The sequence below is a fragment of the Cotesia glomerata genome, linkage group LG1, assembly GCF_020080835.1.
Source record: "Cotesia glomerata isolate CgM1 linkage group LG1, MPM_Cglom_v2.3, whole genome shotgun sequence".
Classification (NCBI taxonomy): Eukaryota; Metazoa; Arthropoda; class Insecta; order Hymenoptera; family Braconidae; genus Cotesia; species Cotesia glomerata.
In genome coordinates, this window is record NC_058158.1 from 8,712,554 (window position 1) to 8,730,578 (window position 18,025).

The window sequence follows — 18,025 nt, forward strand, 5'->3', positions numbered from 1 at the left end:
AAATTAGACTCAAAATCGTGATTAAATAAAAAAATTATTGCTTATTTATATTAAACTCATAAAAAAAGGATTTTAAATGTTAATGATAAATTTGGTGACACGCGTTAATCTCTCCGGACAAAATATCCCCGACAAAATATCCCCGCGTTTTTGTTGGTTTAATTTTGAATAAACACACAAACACACTAAAAAAATAATGTTGAGATTAATTTTCAAATTATTATTGATGAATTTTTATATTTTTAAGAATTTTGTCGCGGGGATATTTTGTCCGGGGATATTAATGCACGTAACCGATAAATTTAGCCTAATTTAAACTAAGATAATTTCAGTACTTCAAATAGTTGATATTTTAAAATATTTTAAAATATCTAAATTTAGATTGATTTTAGAAAGAAATTCATATTTGTGTCATAATATGAACTTCAAAATGAAATTAAGATTTAAGTTCAGAATGAAGCGAAATTTTTTTTGCACGGGTTATTAATATTAATAAAATTAATTTCATGAAAATTAAATTAGCCGACATTTTTAATTTTTATTTTTTATTAATTTAATTTGAACAAAAAAACATTTTTTTAAAATTGTACTTACAGTTTTTTGAGTTTTTTACAAATAAATTTTTTTTTTATTTTTTTATAATTTTTTTAATGAAAAAAAAATTTTTTTTATTTTTAAATGTCGGCTAATTTAATTTTCATATAATTATGTCAAAAAAATAAAATAACAAAAATTTTTAAATGTCGACTAACTTAATTTTAATGTTTTAAAAAAATAAACTTGAAGATATATACAGTAAAATATTTTGATAACTTCATAGCTGATAAATTTTGATGGTTAAAAATTACAAAGATGATTTACAAATGAAATGGACAATGGAAAACCCAAGGAGAGAATTTTACCTCCGAATAACGTAATAAAAACATTAATGAAAGTGTCGCAACTCCATTCCTCATCTTCCTCATTGTCCTCTCAGTCAAATTACTCTTCGTGTGTCAATAATGAAGATATCAGCTATCAAAAACTGCAACACATATCCCGAAAACTGCCAATAAAAAACTTTAAAAAATTATCAAGAGTTAATGAAAAAAAATTAAGTGTTGCAAGAAAAAAATTACACGAAAAATTATTGCAATTGGAGTGGAATAATTACATCCAGTGGAGAATACTCTTGACATTTAGTTTAGGACTTTGGATTCTTCTTTGTATAACAGATAAAATTCTTTTACGATCATCGGCTTTGGCAAAGGAAGGTAAAATTACAAGAGTACCGCCAAGTAATCCTGAAACAATTAATTTTAATTTGTCCAATGAAAATAAATTTTCAAAATGGTTTTCGGCGTTTTACTCAAGTATAAGTCATGCAGCTAGTTTTGTTTCAAATTCAACAGATACTTATATATTTGCGCTTTTTATTGGAATATTTATTGGCATGGAAAAAAAATTGAAAAAAAAATGGAAAAATACGCGCGAAAATTGGACGTAAGTTTTTTAATATTGAAAAATTTTAATTTTATTAAATTATACTAAAATTAACAGACATTTGACAATTTTTATAATTTATATTATTAAGAGAATAAGAAAAATTTTGTCTCTAGGATAGTAACAGGATAAAATCTGTTTTTTTTTTTTTTTTTTTTTTTAATGCAATTTAGTGTCATTGCAAAGGTCTTGAATTAAATTTGTTCCTTTTCAAAGTTTTATAGCATTCTTATCAATAGTTAATTTATTATGATAATTAGAATTTAAGCTGCATTCGAAAATGCTTTAGCTCTAGATACATAATTAATAAATGACCTTGTATCTTGTGAACTATTGACATTTTTAAAGAGATAAGCTCATCCCGACATTACACTCATCGAGACCATTCATTTGAGTACCCACATCAATTTTTCATATATTTATACATTTATATATATGTATATGTGAAAATATATCAAAAATGCATGTGGGTACTCAAATGAAAACTCTTGATGAGTGTAACATCAGGATGAGCTTATATCTTTAAAAATGTCAATAGTTAAGAAAGTACAGTACAATTTAACAGATATCTTGTGAATTATTGACTTTTTAAAGTTATAAGCTCACCCCAACATTACACTCATCGAAACCTTTCATTTGAGTACCCACATCAACTTTTGATATATTTTATATATTTATATATATATGTATATATGAAAAATATCAAAAATGTATGTGGGTACTCAAATGAAAGCTCTTGATAAGTATAACATCGGGATGAGCTTATATTTTAAAAAATGTCAATAATTAAGAATTGCCTTTGCTATTTTGTCAACTAATGATATTTATGAAGATATAAGCTCATCTTGATATTACACTCATCAAGACCTTTCATTTGAGTACCCACATCAATTTTTCATATATTTATACATTTATATATATTATATATGTAAATATGAAAAATATATCAAAAATGCATGTGGGTACTCAAATGAAAGCTCTTGATGAGTGTAACATCAGGATGAGATTATATCTTTATAAATGTCAATAGTTAAGAAACTACAGTAGACTTTAACAAAAGTCATTATACAATTAAGCAAAATTTTATTTATTATAAAAATCCAAAAAATTATTCAATGTCTGTTAAATTGAGTGTCATAAATTTAATCAACATTTATAATTACAGACAATACTGTGATGATTCAAAATTTAATTTAAATGATTCTAATGGAAACGAATTATCTATTAAATTACTCGACAAACAATGTCAACAAGTTAAAAAAAATTACAACAGCGATGGAAAATTTAGTATAAAAAATTTAGAGTTTAAACAATTAATAATAGACCCAGATCTGTACTGGCAATTAAAAATCCTTGATAATTCCAGCGAAATTAAATACATTAAAAATACCGATAATTATTTAAAACAAGTTGAAGTAATGAACCAAGTAAAAGAAGTTGATACAAGTATTTACCATTTGAATAAATTTGATGAAAAAAAAATATGTTATTGTGATAAAGAATCATTTGTTGAGACTTATGATTTAGAAATCAGTAACTTTATAAATTACGAAAAAAAACCAGTTACATTAGATAAATCAACAGATACTAAATTAGACAGGCCCAGTAGAATAAAATACAAAAAAAAATCAATTTTGAGATTAAAAAATATCAGTAGAAGACCATCAAAAAATAAATTAAAAAATGATCGTTTAAATAATAAGTTCATTAGTTCTTCACCTGCATTTAAAAAATTTTTACTAAAATTAAATGACACAAATCCATTTGATCCAATATTAAATTTATAAATTTTATTACATACTAATTATACATTAATTTGTTCTTTACTATTTTGATTACATATTTATGTATAAAATTTTTTAACTTACAAACTAAAAAAAAATATTGTACTGCTTTATAAAAATAGACTGATACAAAAATGCAGTACTTATTTAATTTATAAAGTATTTTTTTAGACCGACATAAAAACGAAAATTTAAATTAAAAATAATTTTTTGTTCAATGCCTTGAGGCACTAATTCTAAGCCATAACTTAATTTAAGAATAAACCATATAAATTGTCATTAATTAAAAAAAAATATGCACAGTAGATTAAAAAAATAGTTCTTAACTAAATTGCTGTCATATTTATCTCGGTCACGCCCTCAGTCTCTTTGAAAAACTTCAATCTAGAATGAGATTTTAAAAATAAAGTTTAAAAAATGTATAATTAAATCTAATTTAAGGTGGGAAATACGTGTAAAAGGACGTTTTTCATGCTGATTTTTTATTAATTTTTTTAAGGTAAGAAAATTAGTGTTATTTATTGAAACTATCAGGTTATTTTATACATTATATTTTTCCATATTTTACAATATAACTTAAAAAGTAGCGGAGATATCAGCCGATACACATCGTAGGTTGTCTTCCAACTCAGAAGTTCGGCTGCCCAATTTTGAAACACAGTAACTGCAAAATTTGTATGCTTGATTTTTTCTAGTATTGTTGCATTTTGTATAATTTTAGACCTTAATTTCAAGTATTTTTTCTTAAAAATAATTATATTCAAGTATTTTCTATTCACAAATCAAATTTTTCATCAATTTAGCGGGCAAATTTTTTTTTAATAAGAAAAATTGAAAAAAATTTTTAAATGTTAGTTACTGTGTTTTGAAATTGGGCAGCCGCAGTTTGTGGGCACTATGGAAGCCACAATTTTTATCTGAAATCAATGCCACAGAAAAATTACTTTTCTTTATACAATTACGCTGAATATGAACCTCCATCAAGCGATACTTTTATTTAAACTATTTTTTTTTAATAAACAATGCATGAAAAAATGTTAAAAAATCACGACTTAATTTCCCAGCCCTCTAAAAAATGCAAATTTTTACTTTTTTTTTTGGAATTGAGGTTCATACAGAAGATACACATATAAAAAAAGTATTTTTTCTGTGCCGAGTGATTTCAAATAAAAATAGTGACTTGCATATTGCACACCAACTGCTAAGTCGGATGACAACCTACGGTGTGTATCAGCTATCTCCGCTATTTGTTAAGTTACTGTTGTTTAACACTAAAAAATAACCTATGAAATAACCTGATAGTTTCAATAAATATTAATTTTCAATGAAAATTAAATTAGCCGACATTTAAAAATTTTGATAATTTATTTTATTGAAAAATAATTTTTAAAAAATTAAAACAAAAATTTTCACATGTAGAAAATTTTAAAAATTATCCGTGAAATTTTTTAAAAATATTTTTTTAGTTCCGATTGTTAAAAAAAAAATCAAAAATTTTCAAGTGTCGGCTAACTTAATTTTAATATGAAAATAAAGTTAGCCGACATCTAAAAATTCATATGATTTTTTTTATTAAAGAATTATTACAAAAAAATGAAAAAAATTTTTTTTTCATTTATTAAAAACTTCAAAAACTATCAGTGCAATTTTTAAAAAATATTTTTTAGTTATAAATTAATAAATTAAGCAAAATAAAAAAATTAAAAATGTCGGCTAACTTTATTGTTATAATTTTCATACCTTATAAAAATCAGCCTTTTACTTTCCCCCTTAATCTCAATATTAACAACAACTAAATCTGAGAAGTATTATTACTCGAATTAGGATTCTGGAGCATAGTTTTGGTCCTCTTGACATTCCCTAGCTTGCAATTATTAACATTACTCGCGAATCTCAAAGAATTAAGAGTTTCATTATAACAATCATCCAGCGGTGAAATATTAAGCAACATAAGCGTCTTAGAATTCCCACCAAGAGAAGGCATGAGTAAATGCGTGAGCTTAGAATTCCTGTAGGGAATATGATCCTGTTTCTTCAACAGCGCAAGAATAACATTACCCAAATTAGCCAAGGACTTGTTAATATTCTTAGTCTCAGCAGTTCTAGCAGCCTCTTCTCCCTTGAGCCTTTCCGACCCCGCTAAATCAACTAAATTAAGATTCCCGATGCACATCTCCTCTTTCTCCACATGAGTCCCAATCAACCTGATCCTCGCGACAGAGTGTGACCTCGAGGACCTTTCATTAGACTTAGTAGCAGCAACTGCGCGATTTTGCTGCGCAATCCTTAAACACTGATGAAGCTCCTCGGGGCTGTGGATCTCCTCGACTTGCAAATTAGTAACATACAAATCCTGGCCCTTGGAATCTACCATACGAATCTCATGACTCTTCTGATTAAAATCCAGAAGATCAACAATGTGCTCGTTGTAAATCTCCAGGAAACTCGCCTCTATTTTATACTCCCAGCCAAGTAGCTCAAATTCCTTCATCTGGTCAAAAATATGCCTGACCGTTCTGGGGATCATTCCTTCTAACTCCCGGTCATTAGAGCCCTCCATCGTGTAAGTTTTACCAGAGCCAGTTTGTCCGTAAGCAAACACACAGACATTGTAGCCCTCAAGCGCTGATTGGACTAACATTGATAGTTCTTCAAAAACAGTAGCTTGAGAAGCAGTGGGAGGAAAAACTTTGTCGAAGGAGAACTCCTGCTTGCCACCGCGAATTTTCCCGCTGCAGCTCAGCGAATCAGAGCCGTCTGCTCGTCCAATTTCTAGAGTGCTCTCATCAATGTAATTTATCGCACAGAGTGTCTTAGCAGACTCTTTAGAAATTCTCGGACGCACTCTACAAAAAACTCTGATGTTACCTTTCATTTCTTGGATTGTATTGTGAAGAACTCGCCGATCTTTGTCCATTTCATGGCATAAATTCTGCAAATCTTTGACACGCTCAGTAAGTTCATCAACAGTTTTACTTTTAGAGCTCAAAGTAGTCTCAAGATCTTTTATATGATCAGCGTTTTCTTCAATAGTCTTGCCTTGTTTTTTACAAAGCTCCCGGAATTCTTTTAAAGAAACATTTGCTTTGTCTAAAGAATCTTTGGTTTCCTTTAACTCATTTTCTATTTCTTCATTTCGCATAGTTATTTCTTTCATGTCCTTCTTCACTACTGTTAACTCCTCACTCAATTGCGAGTTAGCTGCTTCTAAATCTACGATTTTTTTAGTGCTCGTGTCCTCTTTTTCTTGGAACTCATCGACAATTCCCTGCAGCTCGTCGCGTTGATCAGTAAGTTCCTTAGTTTTGCTTTTTAAGGTTGTTAGCTCGGTATTAACCAGCTCGAACCTTCCCTTCCAGTCCCACTTGCTGACAGACTTCGCGGGCGCAGCTTTTGCGGCTGTTTTTGATGGTTTGAGGGTGGTGTTGGTTGAAGATGGAGCAGTTTTAGGAAGAGGCCTGATTGTGGGACGCTTGGAAGGAATCGGGTTCGTTGCAGCTCCGGGTCTTTTTACGGCTGCTCGGCTGGTTGGTGGCTCTTGGGGCGGGTTCTTACGGGCCATAGAGGCCATTGTTTTAGCACGAGCTAGTGGTGGCTGGGATACTGGAGGTTTGTTCTCCTTTCTGGTCACTTTTGGTGGATCATCTGTGATTATTGTTTTTGATTTTCCTAAGTCTTTTAAGAGAGTCGTTGATGTTGTGGTTTTTGGGACTTGTAAGGAACTGTTTGAACTTCCAGCAGTGCTTGTACCATTTACTGGCTTTTTTATACCAAATTTTGGCTTCGGTAAACGTGACTCCATCTGAAAGTATTTTTTATAGTTAATATTATTATTTTTTATACTTAAGATTTAATTTTGGAAATTCTTTTTATTATAATAAAGTCAGCCGACATTTTTGATTTGTTGACGGCTTAATTTATTAAATTAGAACTAAAAAATATTTTTTTTAATTGCACTTAGTTTTTTAAGTTTTTTACAAATGAAATTTAAAAAAGAAATTTTTTTGTAATGATTTTTTTAATAAAAAAAATTAGAAAAAATTTTAAATGTCGGCTAACTTAATTTTCATATAATACTAAAGATAACCAACGTTTTTAATTATTTGATTTTTTTAACAATTAAATTAGAACAAAAAAATTATTTTAAAAAATTGCATTGACAGTTTTTAAAGTTTTTTACAAATTACAATTTTTTTTTTTAATCATTTTTTCAATAAAAAAAAATTCTGAAAACTTTTAGATGTCGGCTAACTTAATTTTCATTATTGTCATAATTTTTTTATTAAAGTTTTAATTAAAAGACATTTAATAATTTAAAAATTTTTTTTTAACTAATAAATTAGAGCAAAAAAAAATTATTAAAAAAATTCTGTATTTAGAAGCTCAAAAAAAGTATAAATGCATTTTTTTTTAAATAATTTTCTAGGCTTAATTTATTTTTAAATAAAAATCTAAAAGTTGTTAAGTATCTACTAATTTTAAGATCATAAAGTTTTAATAATAATGATATTTTTTATGACATTAAAATTAGCAGTGATTTTACAATTTTTTAATTTTATTTAAAAAAAAATTGTTTTTAAAAAATTGCATTTTTTATTTTTTAAAATTTCTACATGCCAATTTTTCATGCCATAATTTATGTGTTATAAAATTCTTAAAATTATTAAATATATGCTAAATTAATTTATAATAATAAAGTTAGCCGACAATTGTGATTTTTTTATTTTGCTTAATTTATTAAATTATAACTAAAATATATTTTTAAAAAATTGCATTTATAGTTTTAAAAATTTTTTTACAAATGAAATTTTTTTTTCTAATAATTTCTTCAATAAAAAAAAAATTTTAAAAATTTTTAAATGTCGGCTAATTTAATTTTCATAATTTTAATATATTTTTTAAATAATTTACTGATTCATTCATCTTGAGAAAATTTTTATTAAAAATATTTTCTTCAGGAATTTTAGTGTAGGTAACCAATAAATTTAATTATGAACTTAAATGTCACTAAAAGTAAGGTTAGAGTAAACAAACACCAATTTAAATAATTAGAATTAAAAAATAATAAACAAATGAAATACATTTATAAATAAAAAAAAAATAATAATTAGTAAAGAAAAAAAAAAGTTAAAATTGTGATTAGTGATAAAGTAACCAACCTGGATGCTGATAAATAATTTATGTATATATTTAACAAAATATATATTATTAATCCACGAATAATCAACAGACCACTGTAGACTTTTAACAAAGCACTGATAAATAAATATGGCACTAATAAATATAAAATACTTATTTTAAATTAAGCGTGATCAACAGTGTGTACTAGTATATAAATACAACAATTGTGCCGGTGGCCGTTACTGCTACAAGTTTGAACTTGAACGGAAAACAACGCTTGGAGTTTTAGAAATTATCACATGGTACTTGCGAGTAATTTTCGTAAATGCGTGACGTGATTGGTTAAAAATACTTGCTAGCCAATAAAAATGTTCTATTTGTACCACGTGGTCTGCTTAATATTGGGTATCACCTGACAGTACTCCGACAGTGCTGACATCATGGCAATTCGATGAAATAATTCTAGCGTCCGCCACCATGCTTTCAGTGGCGCTTCGAATAAATTAAACAGAGCTAGATTTATATTTTTATTTTTTAAGTCATCACAATAAATCAAGAAAATTTTATATACACATCTTCAATTCATGTAAGTTGATTAATAAATATTGATTAAATTAATTTTATTGTTGAGTTATAAGTTGGAGTTTATTTACATGTGACTTTTATAATTTTTTTATCGTTTATTTTTAACATCCAGGGAAATGTTATTCAAGAGAATCTTTGTTTATAGTAAATGAGGTCAATGACACAAAAACATTTTCACGGTTGTGACATTTGACGTCTAAATTCAGAAATCAACCTGATTAATTTAATTAATTAATTTTTTTTTTTTTTTTTAACTGGGCAAAAAGATGAGAGTGATATTCAGGCATCTAAAAAATTTTTTATCTAAATAAATTACAATAAACAAATTATTGTAAGATGTGATCAAAAAATCACATTACAGTTAAGTCACTTGATAATTTTTTAATTTTATTTAATAAACAAATTTTTTCTGAAAAATGATTTCTAAAAAATTGCACTCATAATTTTTTTAAATTTCTACGTCAATATTTTTTTTCATTCTTTTTGTCATGATTTAAGTGTTTTAAAGAATTCTAAAATTTATTAAATATCTGCTAAATTAATTTTCATGATCAAAAAATTAAATTATTTATGGTAAGTTTTATATGATACTGAATTTAACAAGGATTTAATTTTTAAAGTTACATACTAGTGTTTTAAACAATTTTTTAGATTTTTATAATAATTAAATTATAAAGAAAAAAATTTAACAAAAAACTTTGACTTATAAAAATTTTAAAGATTATAAGTGCGAATTTTTAAAAATATTTTTTTTATAATAATAAATTTTGATAATTTTTCGATGTCTACTAATTTTGTGACATTAAAGTTAATCGATTGACAATTTTTTAATTTTTTTTAATAAATATATTTGCTCCAAAAAATTATTTCTAAAAATTTGCATTTTTTATTTTTAAAATTTTTTAAATGTCAATATTTTTTTTTTCATTTTCTTTGACATAATTTATTTGTTGTAAAAAAATTCTTAAAATTAAAAAATATCTTCTAAATTAATTTTCATAATTTCATGATATTAAAGTTAGTCGTTTGACCATTTTTTATTTTTTTTTTTTGATAAATAAACTTGCTCCAAAAAATTATTTCTAAAAAATTGCATTTTTTATTTTTTTAATTTTTTAAATGTCAATTTTTTTTTTTCATTTTCTTTGACATAATTTATTTGTTGTAAAAAACTTCTTAAAATTATAAAATATCTTCTAAATTAATTTTCATTATCAATTAATGTCAGTATCATAGTTTTAGCTTGGTACAAATTATGCGATTTATTTTTTCATTATTCGCTAAATAATTGGTCATTAATAATATTAAAAAAAAATTTATATTATTGCAGTGATCATAATTTTAAATTAATTTTAAATGAAATAAAAATAATTTTAATGACACTGAAATTAGCACACTTGACAATTTTTTTCACGACACTTGAAAATTATTTTTAAAAAATTGCATTTATAATTTTTCAGAGCTTCTAAAAGTGAACATTTTTAAATAATTTTTTTTATAGTATAATAATTTATTTATTAAAAAAATTATCACGTGTCTCTCAATTTCAGTATCATTAATTTTATTAGAATAATAAAATTATTAAATTTTATGTAAATTACATTAATACAGTAACAATACTTCAGTCTATTAAAAATATTTACACCTAAGTAATATAAAAATGAGTAGTGTTAAATTAAAACTTGAAAAAATTTTTATACAAAATAAATATTAGATAATTTATTACATCTAATCTATAAATATAATCAGATAATTAAAAAATAAAATATCAGCAATCATTCACACATTAGAAGACTGTAAATTTTTTTCACTCTCAAGAGCTGCTTTAACGTACCCCTTATCATTAAACTGACCCGGCGTGCCATTAAGCTCGTCAATAATAGACTCAACACTTCTGCCCTTCGTTTCCGGGACTAGGAAAAACGTGAACAAAAATGTGAGCCCACAACAGCCCCCGAGGAAGAAAAAGCAGCCATACATTCCTAAAACGGCGATTAGCAGTGGGAATACTTTAACGACCACAAAAGCGCTGAAAAACAGCACAATCATATTGACAGTGCTAGCAAGAGCAGCAATATCCGGACTGAAGACTTCCGAGGCAACAATAAAAGGAGCTGGACCCATTCCTATGCAATAAACGACGCAGTAAACCGAAAGAGCCAGCAGGGGTATCCACCCGAATGAAGACACGTCGTAGGATTTGTACTGCAAGTACAGAAATGAAGCGAGGATCCAGTGACAAACGAGCATTCCTATACAGGAGATAAGAAGAAGAGGTCTTCTGCCCGCACGTTCCATCAGCATTGTTGATAACCAGGAGCCGAATAATTGTATTGCGCCTACTACGATTGTTGCTGAGTTTGGCGATAGTGAACTTCCAGCCATTTCAAAAATCATTGCTGTATAAGTCAGCTGAAATTTTAATATTTTAATCGCATTATTAATTATTTATATTAGCAATTTGGGATTATTTAATTAATGACAGTGGAAGAATTAAAGATTTGACAATTTTTTTAAAATTATATTGCTCTAGATAATTATTTTTAAAAAATTGCATTTACAATTTTTTAGAGCTTCTAAAAATTTAATTTTTAAAAGAAATTTTTATTGCGATAGTTAATTTGATAAAAAAAATCTAAAAACTAATAAATGTCTCTCAATTTCAGTATCTTAAATTAATGACACTGAAATTAAAAAAGATTTGACAATTTTTTGATTTTTTTTTGAAAAATAAACTAGCTTCAAAAAATTATTTAAAAAAAATTGCATTTATAATTTTTTACAGCTTCTAGAAATTGAATTTTTTTAATTTAATTAAGTTTTCTTGTTATAATTAATTTGATAAAAAAATTCTAAAAACTATCAAATGTCTCTCAATTTCAGTATCATATATTATTGACATTGAAATTTGCAGACTTGACAATTTTTTTATCTTTCTTGAAAAATAAATTAGCTTTAAAAAATTTCGTCTAAAATTTTTTAGAGCTTCTAAAGATTGAATTTTTTAAATTAATTAATTTTTCTTACTATAATTAATTATAAAAAAACTATTAAATGTCTCTCAATTGCAGTACTATAAATTAATGAAACTAGTTTTAAAAAATAATTTTTAAAAAATTTTATTTACAATTTTTTAGAGCTTCCAGAAATTGAATTTTTTAAATTAATTAATTTTTCTTGCTATAATTAATTTAATAGAAAAATTCTAAAAACTATCAGATGCTTCTCAATTTCAGTATCATAAATTAATGACACTGAAATTAGCAGACTTGATAATTTTTTGATTTTTCTTGAAAAATAAACTAGCTTTAGATAATTATTTTAAAAAAATTGCATTTACAACTGTTTATAGCTTCTAAAAATTGAATTTTTTAAATAAATTTTTCTTGCTACAATTAATTATCAAATGTCTCTCAATTGCAGTATTATAAATTAATGACATTTAAATTAGCAGAGACTTGACATTTTTTTGATTTTTCTTGAAAAATAAACTAGCTTTGGATAATTATTTTTAAAAAATTGCATTTACAATTTTTCCAAGCTTCTAAAAATTGAATTTTTTAAATTAATTAATTTTTCTTGCTATAATTAATTAGACAAAAATCTATCAAATATCTCTCAATTTCAGTATTCTAAATTAATGACCCTGAAATTAACAGAGACTTTACAATTTTTTTGATTTTTCTTGAAAAATAAATTAGCTTCAGAAAATAATTAAAAAAAAATTGTATTTACAATTTTTTACTTCTAAAAATAGAATTTTTTAAATTAATTAATTAGACAAAAAAAAATTCTAAAAACTATCAAATGTCTAATTGAATTTTTAAGAAAAAGCGTACCATAGCTGAAATCCCACAGGTCTGTTGTCCACTCAGAAGTGCAATAGCTATGGCAAGACCCTTGATAGTCGCTTTGTCTCTGATCAAGTCTCTGAGCCCGACGGCTTGACTGACGTCAGAAGTCTCTTTTACAAGTGACTGGAGCCTGAGTAATTCACGGTCAGCAGCAGTTTTGTCATCGTTTTTCAGCCACATCAAGGACCTGACCAGCAATCATACGATAATTATTCACTTGGCGCCGAATCAACTTAAACTTGAAACTACATAAAGATGATTCAATAATTATCAAGTATTGAATTGAATAATTGCTACCGTCTGTCTAGTACGAATAGAATTATTTATTTAAATAAAACCTACTTGAGCGCGTCGTCGATCCGTTCTTTGCGCACTAGATACACTGGAGTTTCTGGGACGAATACGAAAGAGCCAAGAAAAACCAGGGGTACTATCAAAGCAACTATTGCGAAGAGTTGATAGGACAAAACAGCTCCCAGTATGAATCCCATAAGGATTCCAATGTTGACTGAAAATACCATCAAGCTGCCGAGCTGTCCTCTGATGCTGTCTCCGGAGATCTCGGCAACGTACAACGGTACCAGGAAGAAACAAATCGCGCCTCCAAAACCTCCGAAAACTCTTGCCATTAGGAGATACCAGTAATTAGTCGCGAACAGAGTGAGTAGCCAGGAAGTTACGCAAGGAATGCTCAACACATAGCCAGTCATTTTGCGCCCATATTTTTCTGATATCCATCCACAGAGTGGGATTACTAAAATACCCGCTGCAAGCATTATACTGTTTAGCCATGATGCCTGGTCGTCGTTTAAAGGCGTTTGACCAACCGGTGTCTCTGGGCTTTTTAACACTGGTATCGTTGGAGATGCCCAGCCCAGCATCATTCCATACACCAGAATCGAAATGTTAACTGGGAGAAAAAAGAAGAAAATTGATTATTTAAAAAAAAAATATATTTTTTAATTTATATTCTTAAGAGAATAAAAAAAATTTTGTCTTCAGGATAGTCATATGATAAAATTGATTTTTTAGTGAAATTTAGTGTCAGTGCAAAGGTCATGACTTGAATTTGTGCTTTTTCAAGGTTTCTTATCAGTCTTACCGATAGTCAATTTATTATGATAAGTATTTAGGATGCATTCGAAAAATGCTCTATCTCTAGATACATAATTAATAAATAACCTGTTATCTAGTGAAATATTGACATTTTTAAAGATATAAACTCATTCCGATGTTATACTCATCGAGACCTTTTATTTGAGTACCCACATCAATATTTCATATATTTATATATATATATATATATATATATATATATATATATATATACTAGAGTGGTCCAAAAAAAACATTTTTATTTTTTCAAGTGCTGCTGTCTTAAAACTTCTCTAAGGTATAAAAAATTCTCTCCCAAGCGCAGCTTGATATCTCAATTCTTCATGAAGCTCAATGAATTTTTATTTTCCCATTTAAATAACACGTAAAAAAATTTTATTTACGTTTTCATTCGGTAAAACTACGAAAAAAATTTTTTTTTGTATTTTTCGTCAATTATTCTTGTAGGAAATTTAATTCTCTACAAAAAAGTACTGAGGTAGTTTTTTCGTAATCCTAACAAGTAAAAAGTTATTAAGCTTTAAATACTCGCAATAAAAGAAAATTTAATCAGATATGATTTTAGAATCCACGTTGTATCACATTTTCTGTTTCAAAGTATTTGATTATGTAATTTATATTTTTTTCTTAAAAACATGGTATACAGTCTGATATCGGTAATTCAGTCTTGACCAGTGACAACAAATGACGATTGAATTTATCAGTTTGTTTATTTGAACCACATGTAAAATGCATTGAAGGAGATTACCAGACTTTGTAAATACTCTAACCACTGCTTAAACAATTAAACTAGATAATTTACTTTTAGCACTCTCTTGCGGCCTACATGAAGATATATAGTAAATTAAATTTTTTGTTGATAATTAGTTTTAATAATTATGTCTTATAAGTAATATAAACTAAAATAAAAAATAACCAAAAAATTAAATAAGTCTTATAGATTATATTGGTTGTATATTTATTAGCAATTTCTTTATAGTCAAGCTTATCCCATAATAAAATTGAGATGAAATGTATGTGGCATCAAACTATTCGTAACGTGATTGGTCGAATGTATCATAAGCATGAAAATATATGCAAACTCTATAGTCAGGCGCGCGCTTGCGCGCGCAAATTTAAATTCTAGTCCACTCTTATAATTTAGATGAAAAATATGAAAATATACACAATTAGACAAACTATTCGTAACGTGATTGGTCAAATATATCATAAGTATGAAAATATAGATAATTCCATACTAAATTCACAAGCGCTTGCGCGCGCAACGTATACTAGTTTACTTAAATATGTGATGACTCCTGAGATAAGGCAGTTTTACGAACGAACTCTACCTGTTTATTTATCATTTTTTCAAAGATTAAATTTAAAAACAAGAGAATACACTCACGAAGGACTTCTGTTTACGTTCTACTGCAAAATTTCCTGCTCTTTCATTCGGTCACACTGCTTCCCAGCATCGAGCTCAAAATTTATCTATTCACCCGCCCTACATGTTCTTAAATAAAAAAATTAAATTCAGTATACATCCGGAAGGACTAGCTTGCTCTTGATTCAGATTCCGTAATGAAATTCAAGTTCAATTTTAAAAATCATTGCTCATAGGAAAAAATATCCAAATTGTAATGAGAAAAATTATTCATAATTCACAGTTAATACTTCACCAAAAGACACGTGTTAATTATATTAGAAACAGTCTAGTTTGATAAATTTTGAAATAAATACATGCAGTTACCAAAAAAGTTTTCGAAAAGATGCTTTGAAACTATCTTCGTTCAAATTTTCTTTTGTGCGAGTATTTAAAGCTCAATAACTTTTACTCGTTAAGATTACGAAAAACTACCTCAGTACTTTTTGTAGAGAATTAAATTTCCTACAAGAATAATTGACGAAAAATGCATAAAAAATTTTTTCGTAATTTTACCGGATGAAAACGTAAATAAAATTTTTACGTGTTATTTACATGGGAAAATAAAAATTCATTGAGCTTCATGAAGAATTGAGATATCAAGCTGCGCTTTGAAGGGAATTTTTTATACCTTAGAAAAGCTTTTAAGATGATAGGCAAAAACTTTGTTTTTGGACCACTCTAATATATATATATATATATATATATATATATATATATATATATATATATATATATATATATATATTAGGGTGGCCCAAAAACCGAATATTTTTTTTTTAAGTCTCGAGTGAAAAAATGTTAGTTTTGATGTTTTAAGATCCCTCTCCAAAGACAGCTTAAAAAATTTTGAAGAGGTCACTTCAAATTTTTTAAAAGTTGAAAAATCGTCAAAAATCGAATTTTTTTTTTCTTTTAATTTTTTTTCTCGTTACAGTATAATTTTATAAACTAAAAAAAAATTCGATTCTGAAAATTTCAGTTCAAAATTTAAATTTTGAAAGGTTGCTCATAATTTTTTTCAATTTATTAGTGCATTAGTTTAGATTTTTTCGAGCGACCTTTTACTATTTAAATTAAAATTCCATGAATTTTTTTTTTTTTATTTAGTACCATAATCGATAAAAATACATCACGAGATGAACTAAAAATCAAGCACAATATAGAAAAAATAATTTTTTTTAATTTAATAATTTTATTTAATAAACTTCCAAGCGTGAATTCGAATCCCAAGCTGGTCTTAGAAACCAGCTTGGTTGAGATTTGACCCTTGCCGCGTAGGTTGAGATTTTTACAAACCAAAAAAACCCCACCGTACCACTCCTAACAGTTAAAGTCGGCGATATGACTAATTAAAGAAAAATAAAAAAATTATGAGCGACCTTTCGAAATTTAAATTTTGAACTGAAATTTTCAGAATCTCATTTTTTTTAGTCTATAAAATTATACCGTAACGAGAAAAAAAAATTAAAAAAAAAAAAATTCGATTTTTGACGATTTTTGAAATTTTAAAAAATTTGGAGTGACCTCTTAAAAATTTTTTTTTAAGCTGTCTTTTGGAGAGGGCTCTTAAAACATCAAAAACTAACATTTTTTCACTCGAGACTTAAAAAAAAAAAATAGTCGATTTTTTTGGGCCACCCTAATATATATATATTATACATATGTATATATGAAAAATATATCAAAATGCATGTGGGTACTCAAATGAAAGCTCTTGATGAGTGTAACATCGGGATGAGCTTATATCTTTAAAAACGTAAATAGTTAAGAAAGTACAATGCAATTTAACAAGAGTCATTATTTAATAGAAAAATGCAAGGTTGCTAGTTTTAAATTATAAAAATTCAAAAAAAATTTATCTTTAATTTTCATGGAAATTTTCGGAAAATTTTTGTGTTTATATTTTTAATTATATAAGTACTTTATTTCTAAACAGAATCGTCTGACGTCTGTCTATTCTAGTATCATGTTGATAGCAAAAACTATAAACATATTACATAAAAATAAAAAAATAATTAATATTAAATTTTTTTAAAAAGTAAATTTATTAATAAATAATTACAATAAATTAAATTTATTTTGGACAACATACCACTGACAGCAGCCAGAAATTGCCGAAATTTTCCTGGCTCCGCTGGAGGCAAAACTTTAGTAACTTCCATTGAATTTTTCGACTTCATTGATAAAACCACAAATATTTTTTTTAATTTAAATAAAAAAAAAAGGATGCAATGTATATAATTCACAATTATACTAACTTAGTCACTTATTGCAAATTTATCAAAGATTAATTACAAAAAGCACCGAGTACATGTCGGTCTTGAGTTTGTTAGAGGCTCGACTGTTGATGCAACTTGTGGCTTGTCATCTTTTGTATTTCAATTTATAGCGATTGGCTGTCTCCGGAGGTGGTTGTGTAGTTCTTATCATTATTTACCACGTGAGACTTGCAATATTAAGAATAATTACGGTTCAAGTGACTCCCAAATTTTTATTTAATTAAAAAAAAATTTTTCCATCCTCTAATTCAATTTAAATTTTAAATAAAGATTTAATTAAATGAAAAAAAAAATTTTTTTCAATTTTTTTATTGGTAGTTAAGCAAAAAAACTAAAAGACTTACAAGATATCTTATTTGTCTTTGATTTATATTTAATAATAAATTAAAATTAATA

General features: G+C 26.6%; 3 protein-coding genes across 4 annotated transcripts in view; 1 reads left to right on the forward strand and 2 right to left on the reverse strand.

The window, feature by feature from the left end:
• LOC123269113 (protein-L-isoaspartate(D-aspartate) O-methyltransferase-like) overlaps nucleotides 1-18,025 on the forward strand; it is a 111,692-nt gene that overhangs the window by 89,354 nt on the left and 4,313 nt on the right. Inside the window, exon 1 of one of the 2 annotated variants that reach the window (XM_044734647.1) lies at nucleotides 8,888-8,973. The exons of the other annotated variant lie outside the window; for it this stretch is intronic. The gene's annotated coding sequence lies outside the window, so the exon portion shown is untranslated. Of the gene's footprint in view, nucleotides 1-8,887; nucleotides 8,974-18,025 lie in introns of those variants that run through there. 2 annotated transcript variants of the gene reach the window in all.
• Nucleotides 3,424-8,670, reverse strand: LOC123269027 (protein claret segregational-like). The gene is made up of 3 exons (XM_044734523.1): nucleotides 8,426-8,670; nucleotides 5,082-7,068; nucleotides 3,424-3,650 (listed from the first exon to the last, which is right to left on the reverse strand). The coding sequence occupies exons 2-3, from the start codon at nucleotides 7,066-7,068 to the stop codon at nucleotides 3,646-3,648; spliced, it is 1,992 nt and encodes a 663-aa protein (XP_044590458.1). The 5' UTR covers nucleotides 8,426-8,670; the 3' UTR covers nucleotides 3,424-3,645.
• On the reverse strand, nucleotides 10,741-17,719 carry LOC123269070 (facilitated trehalose transporter Tret1-like). Its single transcript, XM_044734576.1, has 4 exons — nucleotides 17,443-17,719; nucleotides 13,169-13,736; nucleotides 12,812-13,013; nucleotides 10,741-11,384 (listed from the first exon to the last, which is right to left on the reverse strand). The coding sequence occupies exons 1-4, from the start codon at nucleotides 17,528-17,530 to the stop codon at nucleotides 10,752-10,754; spliced, it is 1,491 nt and encodes a 496-aa protein (XP_044590511.1). The 5' UTR covers nucleotides 17,531-17,719; the 3' UTR covers nucleotides 10,741-10,751.

What these genes read in the sequence shown, in the direction of transcription:
- LOC123269070 (XM_044734576.1), bottom strand. Translation starts at nt 17,530, where the DNA reads ATGAAGTCGAAAAATTCAATGGAAGTTACTAAAGTTTTGCCTCCAGCG. An exon ending in CGGATCGACGACGCGCTCAA is followed by an intron (nt 13,014 to 13,168) that starts GTAGGTTTTATT and finishes ATTGCTGGTCAG; the next exon opens with GTCCTTGATGTGGCTGAAAA. An exon ending in CCTGTGGGATTTCAGCTATG is followed by an intron (nt 11,385 to 12,811) that starts GTACGCTTTTTC and finishes TTAAAATTTCAG; the next exon opens with CTGACTTATACAGCAATGAT.
- LOC123269027 (XM_044734523.1), bottom strand. Translation starts at nt 7,068, where the DNA reads ATGGAGTCACGTTTACCGAAGCCAAAATTTGGTATAAAAAAGCCAGTA.